The sequence below is a fragment of the Ursus arctos genome, unplaced genomic scaffold (assembly GCF_023065955.2).
Source record: "Ursus arctos isolate Adak ecotype North America unplaced genomic scaffold, UrsArc2.0 scaffold_24, whole genome shotgun sequence".
Taxonomy (NCBI): Eukaryota; Metazoa; Chordata; class Mammalia; order Carnivora; family Ursidae; genus Ursus; species Ursus arctos.
Genome location: NW_026622919.1, coordinates 41,468,243 through 41,490,492, shown reverse-complemented (window position 1 = coordinate 41,490,492; position 22,250 = coordinate 41,468,243). Strand labels below are relative to the sequence as shown.

The 22,250-nt window shown below is 38.2% G+C and overlaps 1 protein-coding gene across 2 annotated transcripts in view; it reads right to left on the bottom strand.

The window, feature by feature from the left end:
• Positions 1 to 2,411: 2,411 nt before the first annotated feature.
• TAOK1 (TAO kinase 1) overlaps positions 2,412 to 22,250 on the bottom strand; it is a 150,239-nt gene continuing 130,400 nt past the window's right edge. For both annotated transcript variants that reach the window (XM_044390773.3, XM_026517755.4), the window contains 3 exons: positions 21,419 to 21,631; positions 19,977 to 20,159; positions 2,412 to 11,711 (listed from right to left, as the gene is read on the bottom strand). In XM_044390773.3, coding sequence (XP_044246708.1) covers positions 11,250 to 11,711; positions 19,977 to 20,159; positions 21,419 to 21,631 — 858 coding nt within the window. In that variant the 3' untranslated portion in view covers positions 2,412 to 11,249. The remainder of the gene's footprint in view (positions 11,712 to 19,976; positions 20,160 to 21,418; positions 21,632 to 22,250) is intronic.

The window sequence follows — 22,250 nt, the reverse complement described above, 5'->3', positions numbered from 1 at the left end:
GAAACAAAGGCACTGTTTGTCTTCTGAAGTCCTATGTGTACTGAGCCATACATGCTTACCTACCTGCAGTTAACAGAGCCTCCCTGCACATTCTCTGTTCACTGGCTGTTGCTTCACTTGGCTACATCTAGCTTTGTGTCTCCTGACACTCACCAGTGGCAGCTCTGTTTAATCAACAACCAGGCCTCCTGCTCTGGGCTAATAATTTCCCAGCAAGCTCAAAATTCCCTGATCATCAATGGTACCTACATAGAGATATTTCCCACTGAGCAGTTAGTGATTTGGGCATTGAATACAGAGTACTGAAGCAGCTTGGAGATGTGGGTTCTAGTTCCTACTTTATCTGTGACTTGTGTGACTTTGGGAAAGTTATTTGACAAGTTCCATATGAAAAGACTGAGACTGTAAATAAGCCCTAATTTTTTTTTTTTTTTTTAAAGATTTACTTTAGAGAGTGGGAGTATGAGCAGGGGGAGGTGCAGAGGGAGGAGAGAAGCAGACTCCCTGCTGAGTGGAGAGCCGAAAGCAGGACTCAATCTCAGGGCCTTGAGATCATGAGGCGAGCTGTAATCAAGAGGACGACGCTTGACTGACTGAGCCACCCAGGCGCCCCCAATAGGCCTTAATTTAGGACAGTCCATCAACTGGAGCTCAAAGACCTCTATGATGAGGTGGCATCTGCTTTCAGATCTGAATGTATTCTCCAATTCTTATAAGGCCAAGAAGTTCCAGTTATTCCACTGCAAAGTTGGGAAGGGCCTACATGAGCTGGGTCCTGGGTTGCCCAGTTGAGGCCAAACTCTCCCCACCTCCTTCCCAAGCACGTGTGCACATACACAATTTGATAACCTTGTTATAGCTAATTGGTTTCACGCTGGTTCATTTGTTCCACTGACCAAAATCCATCTGTGTTCCTAGTTCTTAAAAATGCTGGTCAGAGAAGACCTTGTGCCTTTAAGATCTCACCATTTTAGTGATGGAGCTAAACACCAGAGCCCAAATCAGCGCTGTTTATCAATACTTTGCCTTCTCCTAGTCCATCACTGGCTGAGATGACAGTATCAATAATGCTCATTTCAGACTTCATAATGTAAAGGATGGTAACAAAAGGGGAAAGAATTCATCCTCAGAGCAGCTCCCCAATACGCAACTCTGTGGGGAAGCCATGCACATTCATCTATAAATGGCACCCTTAAAGTTGTTTATTGCATAGCCTCAACACCGTCCGCAACTCTCTCTCCCTCTACCATTAAGAACAAGTATCTGCAGACATAGTAGCAATTAAAGTCACTAATTGACCACAACACATACAGGAAAGCCCTTGTTCTGCTGCTGGCATCTCTGAGATGGAAGTGACAGCGCTGGCTTATCACCACTGGGGCTGTGGAGCTAGCCAAATGCTGTGGTAAATTTTTATTTATGTTCAAATTTCTTTTACTGTCAGGTAGGACGGGCTTTGACTCCTAACTCGGAGCATCTTTGATGCATTTAGACAATGACAAATTAGACGTTTTGAGTTGTTGATAGGGGATACAGGCTACAAGTTTTACAATACTCTCCTTCCATGATAGCCCAAAGAGCCCAAATGTGGGGACAAAGCAGAAAGAAATCTTGTTTCTTAACCCTTTTTTGAGTTCCTCCAAATTCAAGGTAGGATGTTGGAAATGCTGGCGATAGGGGATCTGGGATCTAATCTTGGCTCTCCCACCTAGTTGCTTAACCCAGGCAAATTACACCACATAAAACGTTAATCTCAAAATAGCTCAGTATCAACATACTAGGAGTTAAAAAGCTGTGTTAAAAGTTGGAAGTGCTTTTCCAGACAATATTCTATTCAATAAAATAGGCAATACTTTTAAAAACGACACTTACAACTTTCCTAATTAAAAAACATGAAACTCTTTCTCCCCAAATTAGCCTTCTTACAAAAATGGTCACTTTAACAATGTTTTAAGCAACGGGCCTAGATTAGATATTTGTCCCATACAGGGGCAAAAAATATGATTTTCAAATCATCAAAAGGTGAGACCACCTTTTGAAGTTTTTACAAGGTTCAAGAACTGCATGCTCTCACGTGTCCATGTGTGTGGGAGGCAGTGGAATCCTACAGACTGGAACACGGGTCGGCACAAAACGGAAGAACCTGCATCAGACCATCAGAACCTAAAGTAGAGTCACCCCACACCCACAGCACAACAGGCCACTTCATTCTCTGGGCCAAGAGAATCGGAGGCAGTTAGACCAGAGGGTTTACGTCCACATCAGGGAGTTCACTCCTACCCACCTCCTCCACATTTTTGTAATAACACCAACATCCAGCACAGTGTCTGAGATTATCCAATAGTCACTTAATTGAAATATACTTTATCTTTGGAAATAAAATTACTTAAAAAAGCTAAGCAGACACTCTGTGTACTAAAATTACTTTATTACAGTTGATTTTTTTAAACATTTCCTTTGCTATGATACAAAGGATACTTACAAACAAAATATTACATATGACCTTGTTTTCGCTCTTATGTTCTGACAACTTGGTAACAGCTTTAAATGCACAATCTATACAATTAATACAGGTTATATATGAACTATAAGGTATGTTGAACCAGAAGAATACTGACAATATACTGTACAATAAGCCTTACCAGTTAGTGCTGCGGACCATTTCTACCAAAAGGAAAATGCACATCTGTACAGTCACCTTTACCAGCTGGTGCTGACAGTGAGGGAGAGGCTTCCTCCCCATTGCAACCCTTGATAATAAGCCTCCACTGTGGGCGTCTGTTTGGTCCGAAAATTGAGAGGACTGTGTATATTTAAAATTAGTCATTGGTAAAGTGGCAGAACATCACTTAGTCAACACAATAATCTCTCACCAAAATATCAGTCCTAGTTTTAAAAGACCACAAGTCCTTTGTCTACCACGAAAACCCTACAGGCTCAAGGGCTTTGGGAGATGAGAAGATGAAGGCTGCCAAAAAAGGAGGCAAGAAACCAAGCCAAAATCTAGGTCTTGCAAAATCATCATTTTTCCCTTCACCAAAGGGAACTAGAAATGTACAAATTCATTGATGAACCTCAATGATAACGTATCAGTTAGCTGATAACCCTCATTTTATCTGGACCCCTGACTTGTGGGAATAACTGAAAGAGATTGTGAATAATACATACCACTTTTAGAAAAGAACTTCTTGCTTAGTTAAAATATTCCCTTTAGCCACCAAAGCTGGTCCTGGCTACTGCAGGTGTGCATTCATCTCTCAATGGTCTACTCAGAAATGATAAGGTTACAGCTTTTTTTCTTTTCTTTTTTCTTTTTTAAATAAAAAAGCAATTGACTGAAGCATTTTTCTTTTTTTTTTTTTAGGTAAATAGCAAAAATAAAAATAAAAACCAACCCTGGCATTTGCACAAATAATGCAAATGGAGCGATATGGCCTTCAAGGTAAGGAGTTAGTAGAAAGGAAGAGAGAAGTGAAGAAAATTCAGAGAAAACGATGTATTAACTTTTCTTTTTAAAAATTTCTACAATACATGTGCAAAAAAATCATGCTGGTTGAGGAAAACAAAGGGAAATGAGTATATAAAACTAAAAACATAAATAATATGTTTGGATGACTGGTGAAAGCAGAAACCAACCTGGGTTACAAAAAGGATTATACATTCAAGATGCTCTTAAACCCAGTGGGATAACTTATGTTAAAACTGTGTTAATAGTTACATTAAAAATCTCAAGTTTGTTTTTAAATCTTCACAATACAAGCAAAGCTGTTTTAAAATATACACTATACATATTTCTCAAAGTCTCTCCAACCTCATTAATGCGCATTAGGCTATCTTTTTCATATACTAAAACAAGGGGGTTCTGAAAGCTAGATTGCTCCGAGTAACCCATCCATTATTTAAATGTCTGTCTTAAGTTTTAAATGGGTTAAAAATTTTAGCAGACTTACATAAATAGGATTTAGCAACACAAGTGTTAATTTAAAAAACTCTAAAGCATTTACAAATTATCTGGTTGGAATAGTCTGGGAAAGTTATGTGCACTATTACTTTAAAATGTTATTTACATCAGACCATTGCTTTTGTAAAAATTTCTCTAAGAGATAAAAAACAAAACTAAATAAATTTGGAGGATTAACCTATTCTAAACTAGCAGAGAAGAATCGTAAAAGGAAAGGTAAAATAAGAACAAAACTGTCTTCTAATAGAAACCCCACATATCCTCTCCACTTGGATTTTGCCCTATAAAACTACCTGCAACTTCCATATATCAAGTGTCAAGATAATGTGGTAAAATATCTTGTCAGATAAATTACTGGCCTCAAGAGGAACTTTATTATTATTTTTTTTTTTAATTTTTCCACCTTTTGTCTCTGGCTTGGGTTACTTTAGAACACCTGTACGTAACTAATTGATGGGGCACTCTAAGTAGGCACGATTCCCATTTAATGTGGAATAAAAGGTGTAACACGTAAAATGTTGGGGAGAAGGGGTGGTGGTTTCTTTGATATTACAAAATGCAAGGAAGCACATTTGGAATGGGCACCAAAAAAGAGCTATCTGGCAACACACCAGGGGCAGCCAACATCTTAATAAACTAAACACAGTTGTCTATGACAAAAAGAGGGTTAGAAGGGTTCCAGGACCCCCAACCTCTCACTGTTTGATATGTGCCAAATAGTCACACGGACCAGCCAGAATCTGAAAACATTAAGCAGTTACATCTTTAAATCACATAATTCACTCCATGACCATGTGCAATGTATAATAATAATGTTCATGCTGAGGCAATGTATTTGAGGGCTCAGAAGAAGCAAAATGTGCCACTGAGAGAAACCTGTTCCCACATGACTGGTCTTCATGCTTTCAAGTGGCCCTAATACATCTTTGAAGCTAAGCCACGCCATGCAAAAGCAGAGAGTACACACTTTTCATTAACAGTGGTATCTCATTTCTAAACTCTACTGACCTCAGAGTCGCCACTGAAACATAGGAGTACTGAAAGCACACAAATAAGGGCTCATGGATTTTTAAAAATGCATTTCCCTCGTCTGTGTTTACCAGCCTTTCATACTTTAGGCTACAAGGCATTTCAGAGAAAGGTTTAGTGGGGATAATGACAAAGCAACATATGTAATTCTGGAAATAGGAAAAATGCTCCAGAAATGGGATCAATGTGCCAGCAGTTAGCATAGTTCATTTCATTTGAAAATTCAGCTACAGAGCCCAATAAACAGTTCCAAGCCATAATGTTATCACCTGCATAATTTACATAAACATTAAAACTCTTGCACTTTATAGACAAAACACACTTCTGTAAACATGGCCACTGGGGGAGGGAGGCTCCCTACCTCATTCATGATTGAAAACATGTAATCATTATATTAAATAAAATGACTTTGCTTCAAAAGATGTAAAACCTGACCAATGATTAAGCTTCATTTTCCCCTGTTTAACAACATTTAAGCATTAATTCTAAAAATGTTACCTAGGATGGTTTCAGGATTAGATGCTAGGACCACAACTGGCAATGACAGCAACTCCTCTCTAGCTGGCACACAGACTTATAAACTTTAGTACAAAAACAAAAAAATACAGAAACTAGGTCAATTTGTTAGCTACATATTTACAGATAATTACATGATTTTTCACTCATAATTGCTAAAAACTATGAGCGAAAAGGAAACTGTGCAGGCTGAATTACCCGTACTTTGGGGGGAATCCTTGGGCGTCAAGATACCCTTTTCATTCATTCAGAAGTCTCATCTTCTCTCCACTTTTTCATGGCAAACTACCTACAGATGTCCAGGTTGGTATATCCAGTGGGCATCCTGTTTCAGAGAGGATTAACTTTTTTCTCTATTAAAGAAGAATCTCTTGTATATTTAAAAAATAAAAAAATAAACCCGACATAATCAAACAGACACATACATACATGCAAAAAAAAATCTCCGAAACTTCAAAAAGGATTTGCTGGGAAACAGTTAACAGTGATGGTGACATAGTAAGTGGCTCCCCAGTTTTAATTCTCTGCCTTTATTTTCTTTAAAGGATATCTATTTTTGGGTGGGTGGGAGGGAAGTGCAAATTTAAGAAACCCACAACAGGCAGATAAGGTGCATACTAATTTCTATTTCTTATAATCTGAAAACTATCATTAGGCCAAATGGGCTCTCTTCCCTTGCGTGAGTGAAATTTTGGAAATTTGAATATAAACGAGGGAAAATTAGTCAACGTGACTTGAAAGGGGGCTACCAGAATTCAGTAGAAAATATAAATGTACATTAACGGAAGAGTTCTCAGCTTCACTTTCTTGCTCTACAGTGTTTAAATAAAACTTACGTCCTTACAAATTAATAGTCATTTCCAATGTAGACCTATTGTGGTGATTTCATAAAAGTGCAGACAACATGACCACACACACAGCAAAATAGACTTCAATCAGTAGTCCTTGCATACAAGAGGCAAGTCTGCTAAGTGTACAGCACACACTTCATCCTTTAAGGAATCTGAGGATGGGAGATTTCCAGTTCTTAACTAGGAGTGAGGGAGTGCCTTCTCAAAGGCAATGCTACAACCTGGTTGGGGGCACTATCACGTTGATGAGGGAAAAACAAAATAGAATTCATTTCTCTTTAATAATGATCTGTATTTTGGTAAGCAGCTCAAAGATGACAGCCCACGTTTTGTCTTTGTTCCTTAGAGAAGGTAGTTTTCTATCTAAGAAACAAGAATCTCTTCTTCCATCATTATAGGAGATTCACACTTATACACCTTGATATATTATTTTCTGACTTGAATACACACTAAACACTTCACATTGTGAGCATGGGACAGAATGCAGGACCATATAAACCTCCCAGGAAAGGGTTGCTGTGTTGGGCCAAATCTGTGCTTGAATAGTAGTGGCTCAGAAGGGCTGGAAGGTGCACGAAGAACTTACTAACAGCAAGCAAGAAGAGGCAGCTCAAGGGAGAAAGCCCCACACCAATACCATATCCTTCTCTCCCAGTGGCCATTTCCCGTTGATCTCATAGTTTAGGAGAACCTTAGATGCTTTAGCAGTAATTCCTTTCTTGGTGGCTGTTTCAGCCCAGCAAAATTTGTAAGTATTAGTATTAATGGAGTAAAAAAGAGTAAGAGGATCAATGGAATCACTCCTGAGATGCACGTTTAGATTGCGCACAAGGAGACTGTGACTTCCTGGTTCTTGTCATCATCTTTGCAGAGGAATCACCACCAGGGTTTTGAATTTCCACGGTTCATTTCTCTCTGCATCACTTATCTTTTATGGCATCACAACACAAACTCACAGAAACACTGACTGGCTCCTCCCCCAGCAATATTTTACTGCATTGCAACTTATGGTTCCACATTTACTTAACTTTCTTTCCACCCACATAAGTGCTAAGAAGGGAGTAAAAAGAAAAGATTGCATCTAATGACCACCTTCTCATAATATCAACCCAGAATACTCATTCTTAAGAAACACTTGCATTCTTGCCCTAACTGAGGACTGAAATAACAAACAAAATAACAGAACCTTAAGCGCCCTGATGGAAATGTACAGTATGAGTTACATCCACCTACCTATACACACATATAGACACTCATATGTATATACAATATATACATACAAATGATAATAGCTATACCAAAATGTGCATATTTAACACAGTTTTAAAAAGCCAGTAGATCATGGTATAATACAATTTATTTCCACTAGTGAATGGCACACATGGAGAAATGCAAAGGAGGTGTTTCAAGTACAATATTTTTCACAGGTGAAAATAAACAGTATTATTCCAGTGTCCAACACAATGTATTCTATAAAAGTTTAAAATGCCAGACATTTAGTACTTAAAGAAGTAGAAAGTTACTAAAGTCTGCCTTATGGTCTGAAAAAGATACTCATAGAGTTTTCAATTTTTGGATAGAGGGTGAAGAAAAACAGGAGGGAGTGTCAAGGACAGTTTTAGTGTACTCAATGGTCTTGACTTGATGTCTAGGCAGCTGAAAATCATGACTATGCTAAAAAGTTCAATTCACCAATAAATCCTTGGCCTTGGGTGCCAAGCATATTATACCTGTGGGGGTGGTTCAAAGGCAGGACTATTCATCTCTAGGCATAGAAATGAATAAAGGGAATGGCAGCTCTAAATAAAAATAATATAAACACATTTTCCAGCTAACATTATCTGTATCAACAAAAATACTTTCAGATACTATAATTTGGGGTTAGAGTGAAGTTTAATAAAGGAGAAAACATATGTGCAAAAGGAAGGGAACCCAATTAGGAGTAATATATTTCAAGGTATGAGGTTTTGCATTTTTAAAATGCTAACTTAAAAAAGGGAGAGACAGTGAACACAAGAAACTTTTTACTGCCAAGCTCTGGATACCAGATATAGCATTGCAACTTTCTGATATGCTGGACAAATTTCCCATACTTTTTATTTTCTTAAATACATATATACCAAGTGAACACCAACACTGGGGAGGAGGTAGTATTAATTTGCAAATGTTGACATTTGTACACCGATTCAGAAAGTGCCTGCTTCTTTCTTTAGGATCTCTCAAAACCTTTCAAATTGCCCTGCTACAAGTTTTACTCTTTGATGATTCCTACCACGTATGAGATTCCTCAGACGTTAGATCTTACAAACACACACAAACCAATTAACTGGAATTATTTTTGCAAACTATAAATATTTTAATTAAAATTAACTTAATGGAATAATCCAGGTATAGTCATGACCTACATGTAAAACTGGTTGCCACACAATTAAATCAGATACAAAGCCCTACTGGATAGACATCTGGAGTCAGTGTTCAATCACAATTTTACAAGTATATATGAACTCAGTAACTCAATTTGACTAATTTAAGTCCACAAGTAGACTTTAACATGTATCACTGGTAGTGTTTTGGATTTTAAAGAGTTTTGTATGTGAAACTAATCTGCTCCCCTATTCCACCCCTCCGGTAGTACAGATGGGCCAGACTGAATAATAGTTTTTTAAAAGGTATCAAATTCCATTACATTTTTGGACATTTAATTAATTCTAAAGACCTCTCCTATGATTTTCTTCCAAACAGGTACACATTTCTCAATTTTTTTTTGAAATACTATATATTTTAATGCAAAAAAAGTTATTGAGAAAATTAAAAGCCCCCTTCATTAGACAGGACAAGTGCATGTTATGTTCACCTAAAAACTGGTAATCTTGAGCATGGCCAAAAGGACAATGTATCTGAGTGCTACCTGAAACACTGCCTAAAATTGAGCGTGAATTCTACTGTTATCTTGGTTTTAAAAAGATTTACATTAAAATATTAATTTTTCTTCCAGTTACCTTTAAATGAATGCCAGAAACTCCTAAAGGGGAGGATTCATGGGGACTGGGCTGACATACCTGGGGAAGACTTAAATTTGGATGACAAAACCAAGATTTCAACAGTGATGGATTACTGTTTGGTCATTAGTCAGGTCTAGGTGAAGAGTATCACTGAGATGGACTTAGAGAATTCTAACTTGACCACATGAAAAGTAGGACCCAGAGTTAGCAGCAAGGGTTCTTCAAGACAACTGGGGAGGGGGCAGGAGAAGTAACTTGTAAGAAACTCTAATCTCACTGGAAAGGACATTTTTTTCCTTCAAGTCTACTCATAGCTCCTTTCCCACCTTCAACTCAACTTCCACACTGGCTGTGGAATACCAACTAACATCTGACTTCTAGCATTGGGTTGATCCTTCATTGCAAAACAACACAAAACAAAACAAAATACGCCCCTCTCTGGAAAAAAGGTTAGCTTTCGTTAATAGATTCCCTGACCACTATAACTTACTTTTTTTTTTTTTTTAATTAATTTGCCAAACTTGCTAGCTCCTTTTCAGTAGTACTTTAGCACTGAGGCTAGAGACTTCTGGAAGTGGTGTTTCCTATTGTGTGATGTTAACATGATGCCAAAAGGTCACTAAGTCTCAAGGAACTAGAAGTTTGTGAAGTATTGCAGCAACAAAAACAGCCAGGAAAAAAAAAAAAAAAAAAAAGGACCTGCACATGCAGCAAAATCTACAGTGGTGATGAGGTTTAGTCAGCAGCTGGTAAAGTCATTGGCTCAGTGACTCCTGGTTCACTATGGCAACTACACATTTAAATAAATGGCTATTCTACTTGTAAACAGGAAATCCCATAAGCCAAAGGGGGGTAATCAAATTATGTCTTTGTAGTGTGATGAGAATTCCAATGGATGGCAGTTTGCAAATATGGCATCATTCAAATGCCTCTGGCATTTGACTTGTATTGGCTATATGTCTTTGTTTTTGTACAAAGTAAAAGTACTGTTTGGGGTCTTGGGAGTTACAGAGCTTAGCTAGGATGAGAATATCACAGTATAAGCAACAAAACGTTAGGATATATAGGCTTCATCTCCTCACTCTGCTGCTGAACATACCCACCACATGAACTTTCAGGGGCCTCTCTCACCCTCTGCTCTCCCCTTTGAAGGCTCACAGGTTTGTTGATACAATTTCCACACAACTCAGTGATCTCCAGAAGCACCTCCATCTCACCATGCCACAAAGAAGGCACAATTGAACGGACAAAACAAAAAACAAAAACAAAAACTGACAAACCTATGCAGCACTCAGAAAAAGAACTAAGTTGTTTTCTACTCTCTGAAAAAGTCAATGCAACCCTTTAGTGTTCATGGATTTCCACTTTTTTACTCCAAATGAGGCTGAGAAGTCAGACCAATTTAATAAAGAAAATACACTGATGAGGGGATACAGGTGTGTTTCCATAATCACTTGTTTCAGCATATGCTGCCTGCCGTGAATGGCTCATGAGAATCTGGGGTATGGAGAAAGGCTTTAGATCTTCTCACAAATTTCTTAGGATACAGTTGCCCCAAAGTGATGACTCAAGCCACTGTGCTGCATTCTATTTTTTCAGCGTTCAGTAAATACCCCCAATCTAGCTGGTTTCTTTTTATATACACACATCAATTCCCCTTTTCAAAATTTTTCCAAAAGTTAAAAAACAAAACAAAACCCGGCAGCCAAATACTATGACATCCCAATTAGTAAACACAAACCAGAATGCTTTACAAAAATGAATGAAATATACCATATGCACTCAGCTCCCACACTGTAGTACCCAAGTGAGGAGGCTGCTGTGATGATGTCTGTAGGCAGTTTCTTTTGGCAGACAGCTCCAGCGGAATTGCCACTCTCAATTATTAAGTTATGTATAAGACATGTGTGACCCATTGGATATTTGTGAAGTGACACTCGTGCTTCTGCTCATGCCCTGCTCTGTCCGTCCCCCAGAAGCTGTCCGCCTCAGAGCCTGAGGGCTATTGCGGACTCCCATACTGCTACCTCGGGGTACCCCTTGCATTGGCCCTGAAGGGTGACCCCATGGCTGGGGTCCACCTTGCATTGGATGGCCCCAAGCTTGTGGTGGGCCACCCATGGGATGACCCCAGTGAGGTCCTGGACCCCCAGTAGGATTGTGAGACCAACCAGAAGCTCCCGGGTAGCTGTGGCTAAATGCCTCTGGGGAGAGATTGGAAAGGACCATGTTACTAAAACCTAGTCTCATGCTTTCAGAGTCAAAAGCTTCAATTTCTCTGGCTTGACGCTCCAGCAGGCTTCGTATTCGTTCTGTGCGTTCATTCTGCAAAGCCAACATCTCTTCTTCAATCTGTTCGGGGTTGGGGGAAAGAAGCAAAAAGAAAGATGATTTATTTTAAAAATCTATAAACTAAGGAAGCAATAATTACACAGCTTTGAAGTGAATCATAAAAAAGTTCACACTGGCTACTTTATGGATGTACATTTAAAATTGAAGTGGGGCACCTGGCTGGCTCAGTCTGAAGAGCATGCAACTCTTTTTTTTTTTTTTTTTTAAGAGAGGGAGAGAAAGAGAAAGAGAGGGGCAGAGAGAGAATCTTAAGTAGGCTCTTATGCCCAGCACGGGGTTTGATCTCACACCCTGAGATTATGACCTGAACTGAAATCAGAAGTTCTAGCCCCATGTTGGGTATAGAGTTTACTTAAAAATAAATAAATAAAAACTTTAAAAAAATTCTATAATAAAACTTAAAGAGATGTACTGTAGGAATTGTACATAATTTATATTTTTAAAATGTGTAAGATCAGGGGTGCCTGTGTGGCTCAGCTGGTTAAATGTCTGCCTTTGGTTCAGATCATGATCCCAGCGTCCTTGGAAATAGCCCCGTATCCGGCTCCCTGCTCAGCGGGGCATCTGCTTCTCCCTCCGCCGCTCCCCTCTGCTCATACTCTCTCTCACGCTCTCTCTTAAAATACATAAACAAAATGTTTTTTAAAAAAAGTGTAAGATCAAGTTCTTTTTAAAAATTAAATCGGATGTTTTTATATTTATTTATTTTTCATTTGAATATAGCTGATGTTACATTAGTTTCAGGTAAAAATTAAGTTCTTTTTTTTTTTTTTTTTTTTTTTTTAAAAGTGGGTTCCAAGCCCAACATGGGGCTTGAATTCACGACCCTGAGATTAAGGGTCATGTGCCGTACCGACTGTCAAGTTTCTAAAAGCAAAGGCAGGGGCGCCTGGGTGGCTCACTTGGTAGAGCATGTGACTCTTGATCTCAGGGTCATGAGTTCAAGCCCCATGCTGGGTGCACGGTCTACTTAAAAAAAAAAAAAAGGCAAAGGTAATATAATCTCTATTGAAAGAATAAATCCAGGCAATTATGATCAATGGCTACTAAATCTATTAGGTAAAAAGTTGAATGAAAAAGAAAATGAGTAAGGGGAAACTAGCCTTATCAGACATCCCATAATGTCACTCTAATAAAATAAATATGAGGGGTGCCTGGGTGGCACAACCGGTTGAGCATTTGACTCTTTCATTTTGGCTTAGGTCATGGTCTCAGGGTTGTGAGATCCAGCCCCACGGTGGGCTCTGCGCTCAGTGCAGTCTGCTTGGGATTCTCTCTCTCCCTCTGTCCCTTCTGCTCGTGCTCTCTCTCTCTAAAAAGTAAATAAATCAATCTTAAAATAACTATGGTACTGGTGTGAAACAGACAATTAGTAAAAGAGAAACAGAATGAGATCTCAGTTTATAGGAATTTATTTATTTATTTGACAGAGAGAGCATGAGCCGGGGGGGGGGGGCAGAGGGACACGGAGAAGCAGACTCCCCACTGAGCAGGGAGCCCAACACAGGGCTCTATCCCAGGACCCTGAGATCATGACCTGAGCTGAAGGCAGACACTCAACTGACGGAGCCAGCCAGGAGCCCCAGTTTGTAGGCTTTTAATGCAAGACAAAAGCAATAATTATTTTAATGGGAGAAACAAATAGTGCAAGCACATTTGGCCAACATCTAGAAGAAAATGGGAATGGAACCCCATCTTACACCACATTCCAGATTGAACAAAACCTTAAGTAAAAACAAACAAACAAAAAAGTTTTCATTGAAGTTAGGAGATTCTGTGTAGCTACAAATTCATAGTTGGGTAGCCATCATAATCAGTTCTGGAAAACTGGAAGTACTACAAACAAATATAGTTGACTGTATATAAATTTTTTAAATATTAAAAAAATACATAATAAAGTCAATAGACAATGAAAAAAAAGTTGGAGAACTTTATGAATGATCAGACTGACAAAACCCGAATCCACTGATCAGTATTAATAGCACTTAAAAGTGGGACAGTTACACATTATGTATCCCTTGATGTGATGCAAAAGTACACTATAACCCTTACGAAAATTCCCTGCAAAATTTTTTGAAAGAAAACAAAAAGCTTAATCTAAATATAATCATGCCTCTAGACTTAATTACCAGTTTACAGGAAATATGAAGTAAAGAAGAGAGGAATCCATTAAATGACACTACGAGGATGAAATAAGCCAAATCCATATGTGAGAATTCCTACAGAGCAAATGATCCAATTCTCAATAAAAAAAGGGGGGGAGTGGTTATAAACTAAAAGACTTAAAAGATAATTAACCAAATGCAATGTCTGGACTTTGGGCCCCAATCCAAATAAACCAACTTCAGACATTTTTGAGATAAAAGGGGAAACTTCAACATAGACTGAGTATTAGATAATGTTAAAAATTCACTATTGATTTTGTTAGATATCACAATGGAATTATGGTTATATTAAAGTCAGAAAGTCCTTATCTCCATTTTGGAGTCAAATAAGGGTATGCTGAAATTTCTTCCCCACCTCCTGTCTCCACCACAAAGTTGTGTGTGGGGAGCAGGGAGACAGATAAGAAAAACGTTAGCAAAATATTGGTAACTGTTGAAGCTGGGTGGTGAGTACTTGGGGATTTCATTGTACTAATTCCTCCTACTTCTGTGTATGTTTGAAAATTTCCATGATAGGGACGCCTGGATGGCTCAGTCGTTAAGTGTCTGCCTTAGGCTCAGGGCGTGATCCCGGAGCTCTGGGATCGAGCCCCACATCAGGCTCCTCCGCTGGGAGCCTGCTTCTTCCTCTCCCACTCCCCCTGCTTGTGCTCCCTCTCTTGCTGGCTGGCTCTCTGTCAAATAAATAAATAAAACCTTTAAAAAAAAAAAAAAAGAAAAAAATTTCTATGATAAAAAGTTTTTAAAAATAAGAAATAAAGAGAATTTTTAAAGGAGCATTAAATCAGTTATCAAGGTATTTGAGGATTTAAACCAATACTCATTGTTTTCTGAAGAAATCTAACTCAACAAATATGTTTAGTTCTTATGCATCAGGTTTTCAGGAGTGTCCTTTTTAAAAAACATGAAGTTTAGCATGGGAGACACATGCAAATAAAAAGTCACAACAGAATGTGATAAAGCATAATAACAGATCTACAAGGTATAGCAGAAATAAAAAGGGATGGAGTGATTCATTCTATAAGGGAGAAAGATGGGGGCAAAGTATTCCCAGAGGAGGTGGTAGAGACTGGACCGTGAAGGAAGAATACAAGTTTCCCAGGAAAAGAAAGGGGAGGAAAAGGTATTTTCAGCCAAAGGAACATGTGCAAAGGCATGGGAAAATGATAAAATAAGAAGTCTTTGGGCCAGAATGGATTCTAGTAAGAAGCGTTTGAAAATTATTGAACGTTCTACATACTAAAGCGTTACAAAGTTCTGGAGTGAGCACTTCATATGAAGGCTGAAGGAGAAGATTAGACATGAATGCTTCTGAGAGAAAGACAACAAATTGTTAACTGTGGTGATTTCTGAGTGGTGGGACTACAGACATTTTAATTTCTATTTATGTTTTCCTAACCTTGTCAAGTTTTTTTGTTGTTGCTGTTATTTTTTCAGTAATCTCTACACCCAATGTGGAGCTCAAACTCACAACCCTGAGATCAAGAGTTATAGGCTCTAATGACTGAGTCAGCCAAGTGCCCCTAAACTTGTCAAGTTTTAAGAAAAATGACTGTGTATTTATAAAATAATTTTCCACTTTTAATAGCTACATATAAAACACCCAATTCATACAGAATTTACGTATCTCTATGGATTCAAAGAAATTCAAATTTATCTTTGAACTATTTTTAATGTAAAACTTCCAAAAACCCATTTACTAAAAGCATTTATTTTAATTCAAGAGATCTAATAAACGATGGGACTATGCTGAGTATATAACTGATGTGAATGTTTTGCATATTATCTTAAAGGAAACTCATGACAAAAATACTAAACACATTAATGCTTATCAACCTTTAATCTAGTAAGCACTGCTTCAATTTTGTTTGCTGATTAGTTTTGTCATTTAAGAATCTCAGAACATTTTTCATAACAAAAATGAAACTAAGATTTGTGATAGGCTACATTAATTCCCATTTCTTTTAAAACATGTTACTTATTTTTGCAAGCAAGGTGGCTTCACTGGGTAGATAAGAGTTACCACAGTTAAGACTTTTGAGAGGCTCTTTCTTTTTTTTTTTTTTTTTTTTTTAAAGATTTTATTTATTTATTTGACAGAGAGACAGCCAGCGAGAGGGGGAACACAAGCAGGGGGAGTGGGAGAGGAAGAAGCAGGCTCATAGCGGAGGAGCCTGATGTGGGGCTCGATCCCACAACACCGGGATCACGCCCTGAGCCGAAGGCAGACGCTTAACCGCTGTGCCACCCAGGCGCCCCTTGAGAGGCTCTTTCAACCTATCTCCTTTGAAATCAAATGTGGTATTTTTGTGTGAATATTTTTAGTTCAACAAATCCTATAAAATGTTCCAACTGTCAATTCTTATTTTAAAAGTACCAACCATGTTGTTGATGCTGTGAAATACTGAGAGAAAATTAAAGGAAATAATAAAACAAACAAAAAAGCCATTTATACTTTGGAGATACTGACACTTTTCATGCATGTATAAAATTCATATGGGATTTAACATTTCTAGTATATCGATGTTATTTTGCTGAAATTTTACCGTAAATGAAAAATGAGAAAAGTTGTACTTATTACAACCTCATGTGAGTCAAGTGAGGCTTACTTTGTTGGTGTCTCAACCTAAAGGAATAGTTTTTGGTTCATTTGGTGGCTGAAAACAATCCTCAAACAGAATTATTATTCATCTATAAACAACTAACGTTCACTCGGATTCCACCTCTATTTATTTTCAGATGACTGTTTCTTTTCTGTACAACCAGTAAGTACAAAATGCAGAAAAACAGCTGTTAAAAATTTTCAAAGTTCTTACAGGGAGGGTACATGGATTTGGTAGTTGCCAACTGACCCAAACTGCTTTACAATCCTGCACTTCACTTGAAATGTAAACATTAGCCCTAAAAATCAAGCAGCAACCCACGGCACTAAAGATTTATCATCCTGTTGTTCTTTTATTATTTTTAATACTAAATAATCGCAAGCATTTTCTATTATCAAAGCAATATTTAAAAAGGTAGAACTATGCACAGACCAAATCCACTGTATTAACACAGCCACTACTAGCATCCTTTTAATTCACTGTAATTTGTCTTTTTTCATTCAACACATCATAAGCATTTTCCCATATTAATACTGTGTTTGTAGCCATCATTTAAATGACTAAGATTTCACTGGCTTGGCCACAATTACTTAATTATATCTCTATTTAGATGATTAGGTGTTTCCCCGCCCCCCAAGTTTTTATTTAAATTTCAGTTAGTTACCACAGAGTGTAGTATTACACTACAATTGTCATTAGTATGTAATTAGTATTAGTTTTAGGTGTAGGATTTAGTGATTCATCACTTATATATACAACACCTGGTGCCCATCACAACAAGTGCGCTTAATCCCTATCACCCATTTAACCCATCCCCCCACCCACCTACCCGCCCACCTCCTCTTCAGCAACCTAGATGGTTAGATCTTTCAAATCATTGTAAAATATGTTATTATGGGGGCGTCTGGGTGGCTCAGTTGGTTTGGCTCAGGACAGGACCCCAGGGTCCTGGGATCGAGCCCCGCATCAGGCTCCCTGCTCAGTGGGGAGCCTGCTTCTCCAGCTCCTCCACACTCAGGTTCTCTGTCACTGTTTCTGTCTCTCAAATAAATAAATAAAATCTTAAATATGTTATAATGACCATTTATATGCATAATTTCCCCTATATTTTGGATTTCTTTTCCTTAGACTAAATTCTCAAAGTCTCAAATGCTTAGCAATTCCAAAACTCAATATATACATCCAAATTGCTTTTCAAAATGCATTTACAGTGTATGAGAGTACTACTGCCCCTTCACCGATGGGTGTCAATTTTATTTTATTTATTTATTTTTTTAAAGATTTCATTTATTTATTTGACAGAGAGAGAGAGAGAGCCAGTGAGAGAGGAACACAAGCAGGGGGAGTGGGAGAGGAAGAAGCAGGCTCCCAGCGGAGGAGCCTGATGTGGGACTCGATCCCAGAGCTCCCGGATCACGCCCTGAGCCAAAGGCAGACGCTTAACGACTGAGCCATCCAGGCTCCCCTGGTTGTCAGTTTTAAACCAGGCTTTGTAGAACGTGTAGACTTTGGTTCATGTATTGAAGTAAGACTGTACCAAAGTTACTAATTAGCACTGTTTAACTCTGAACCACTAGGTGGAGCTAAAAATACAAACATATTTTAATAGTACCAATATTTCTTTCATGACACTATTTCTAAAATACCAAAGAGGTTTTCCCTTTAGTGATAATTTCGAAGTGTAAGCGACAGAACTTCAGAATGAATTTTAAGTGTTCAAATTGGAATCAGATTTATAAATCTAACAAACTATAGATTTTTCTCAAAATTTGTATGTGTTTTCTCATTCCAAGATAATTTTTAGAGCCAAGTACCTCTCAAAGAAGCTAGTAATAAAGACAGCTGTCCCAGAGAAATAGTAACATCTTGGTTAAGTGGATTTTTTAAGACTATTTTTTAAATATAAGAAGGCATTGTATTTTTATCCAGAAACAATAACAACTTTCATTAAGCAAGACCATTAGGCAAGTATTCACTTACAATGGACCTAAGACTATACCAGCTGATGGGAACTTATGGCTCAGGAACTCTTAAACACAGCTTCGAATCCTGGATACAACTGATATTTTACTACAGTCGACCATTGAACAACACGAGTTTGAACTACATGGGTCTCCTTACATGTGGATTTTTTTCTAATAAATACAGTATAGTGCTGTAAATATATTTTCACTTCTCTAGCTTACTTTAAGAATACAGTATATAATACACGTAACATACAAAATATGTGTTAATCGACTATTTATATTATCGGTAAGGCTTCCAGTCACTTTTATACGTGTAAGAAAAGTTATATGCAAATTTTCAACTGGACAGGTTGTCGCAGCCCCTAACCCCCACGTTGTTCAAGGGTCAACTACACTTTTTTTTTTTTTAAAGATTTTATTTATTTATTTGACAGAGATAGAGACAGCCAGCGAGAGAGGGAACACAAGCAGGGGGAGTGGGAGAGGAAGAAGCAGGCTCATAGCAGAGGAGCCTGACGTGGGGCTCGATCCCACAACGGCGGGATCACGCCCTGAGCCGAAGGCAGGCGCTTAACCGCTGTGCCACCCAGGCGCCCCTCAACTACACTTTCTAACAACAAATGCTTTCCTCTTTATCTCTCAAAAATCTGCCCGTCATCCTTTCCCCCAAAACACACACATTCTCACACACACAGCTTTACTACTGTAAAGGATGAAATGAATTTGGGGATTCTAGTTCTATTCCTTAATATATCTGACAAAGAATAAAAAAGAAATAAATAGGGGCGCCTGGGTGGCACAGCGGTTAAGCGTCTGCCTTCGGCTCAGGGCGTGATCCCGGTGTTATGGGATCGAGCCCCACATCAGGCTCCTCCACTATGAGCCTGCTTCTTCCTCTCCCACTCCCCCTGCTTGTGTTCCCTCTCTCGCTGGCTGTCTCTATCTCTGTCGAGTAAATAAATAAAATCTTTAAAAAAAAAAAAAATAAATAAATAAATAAAGATACATCTAGAAGTAACATTTTCAGCCTCATTTTTCACCTGCGTGGCAATAATTTTCTGTCCTCTATCTTCCATCAGTCTGTAGAGTTGCAGGTCCACATGTACAAGTAAAGTAGATATTCCTGATCCTTTGTCCCTGCTTCTCCCAGACAACTACTAACATTCTTTTTCTTCACTATCCAAGTTTTTCTCCAATCTCCTTAGGTAGAGCTAGGCGCATAAAAGAAGTGAGGAACACAGAGCCAGAGCTACTCTCTCCCAATTCAACTGTCTTCACATAACCTCATATTCCTTCCTCTAGCAATTACTACTTAATTATATTCCCTTGATGATTAGTACTCAATAATTGTAAGGTTCATTACCGAATCAATAATTTTAAAGAAAAACACTACCAAAACCAGAATTAAGGTGATACGATACTGTGAAAACAATTCAATTCAATGCCACCTGTCAATATGAAGAAAGATTTATAAAATGCTTCTGCTGAAAGCAAACACTAGCACAATTACCTTCCTCATATTACTTATACCTTTTGTTCTAAGAGTGCCCTGCGGAGGGAGACCCTCTGTTCAAGCTCTCGAAGTTCCCGATCATGTTGTGCCTCGGCCTGCATCTTGATTTTGCTCTGATATGCATTCAACAGCTCCAGTTCCTGCTGCAGCTGCATCTTCAAAACCTGGCACTCTGCTTCCTGTGCTTCATCCAAACGTAGCTGAAAAAGAAAAAGAAAATATCCTACTGTGAGTTATCTATTCCTCACCTATGGAAAAGAGGAGGTATGAGAGAAGACAGAGTACTCTTTTGTAGGATGCACAATTGTTCTCTCTCATGCCTTGGAGTAAACATCTCTGAAAAAGGAAGGCCTAGTAACCATTAATGGCATTAGGAAGATAAAGCTATCAGGAGCTCTTTGGAGGAGGCCTAAATAACCACATTTTTCTTAAGAAAAATCAAGAATATGATCAGATGATATAAGTAAGACTTTGAATGTTTTCTCTCCAATGGAAATAACTATAGCATAAGGATGATCAAACAGCCTACTGGCCAAATCTGGGCAGCTGCCTGGGTTTTGTTTTGTTTTGTTCTTTAAAGATTTATTTATTTATACTAGAAAGAGAGCGCGAGAGAGCACGAGTGGGAGGGGCAAAGGGAGAGGGAGAGAGAATCCCAAGCTGACTCCTTATTGAGTGCGGAGCCCAACATGGAACTCGATCTCCCAACCCCAAGATCACAATCTGAGCTGAAACCAAGAGTTGGAGATTAACCAACTGTACCACCCAGAAGCCCCAGGAATGGTTTTTACATTGGAAATAGTTACATTTTAAATAGCTATATAAGTACCCACATAGTATCTTCAATTTTGCCTCCTGGCCTACAAACTCTAAAATATTTACTATCTGGCCCTTTAAGAAAATGTTTACAAAACTTATATAGAAAATATTTTGAGGTCCTGGGTGGCTCAGTTGGTTGTGTCCGACTCTTGGTTTTGGCTCTGGTCATGATCTCAGGGTCATGAGATCGAGCGGAGAGTTTGCTGCTTTCCCCCTTTCTCTGCCCACCCCCCAAACCCCGCACTCTCTCTCTAAAATAAGAAAATAAATCTTTAAAGAAAGAAAGACTTTTATATTTGTACTCAAATGTGACCATTTGGATTCCAAATACAGTACTACTTTTTGCACACTACCTAACAGAGCTACTACTCCAATCTTGATATGCTATTGGGATATGTGCTAAACACCTGAGAGGCACTGGCAGAGAGCCTGTTTAAAACTTCAAGTCTAAATATATCAATGAGAATTCTATATACATCATGCATGCTTCCAAGCAATGCTCAGAGAAGGAAGAATATGGACCATCACTACTATTTCCCAAGCTGCAGGAGAACTATCATTTCTAACTAGTATTTTAATTGCTGCGTGGAAGGAAAGGAGCACTAATCAAATCTATTTTGCCTAAATAAAACAAACTCACAGCTTGTGTGGAGAGCATTTCATTAATGCTGTGGTCATACTGCTCAGCCAAGATGGCTAACTTCCGGGTCTGCTCCTCCTTGAGCCGTTTCAGAACAGCCTTGTGCTCACTCTTTGGTGTCGTCTCCAACAGGTGATTTCTTAATGCTTTATACTGTCTGGTTTGGATTTTGCAGGTGTCTTGAAACTGCTTTTTTATTTGGAGTTCTTTAGACTGGGAAGAAAAAAATAGATGCATGTAAGTTTTAATATATGGTATTTGGTATACTTTAGGCTTACATTAAAATAAAGGCTACAGGAGAAAGGGAGATGAAAAACAAAAAGGTCAGATCATAAGGCTACAGGTACTTTTGGAATTGGTTCTTGGGTCAAACCACTGGATTCTATGCATTTTTATAACAAAAGCTTTAATATAAAACATTAAAATATCCAGAACCTCATTTATCACAGGACTTCAAGCAGTACTTGTTATTTTGTTAGTAAATTTGGTGACCTGAGTAAATATAAAAATTAGCTTTGACTACCGTGTATACTGATGACAGAAAATTAAATTTCTTCTCATGCATTAAACAGTAGATATAAAAGTATCTTACTGGCCAGACAACATTTTATCAGATCTCTGAGGGAGAAAATAAGCGTATTTACTCTGTTCCTTATCTGAGACACTTCGCTCCAATTTCTCTTAAAAACAATTTCAACTCTAACTACATACTGTGTAACAGACCCCACAAAAGCAGGGTATTAGTAACTAATATTATTTACAAGTAATTATCTTTTCCTTAAGGGAATAGACTAGATAGAAACATACTTAGTAATGGTTTACTCTTTAATAC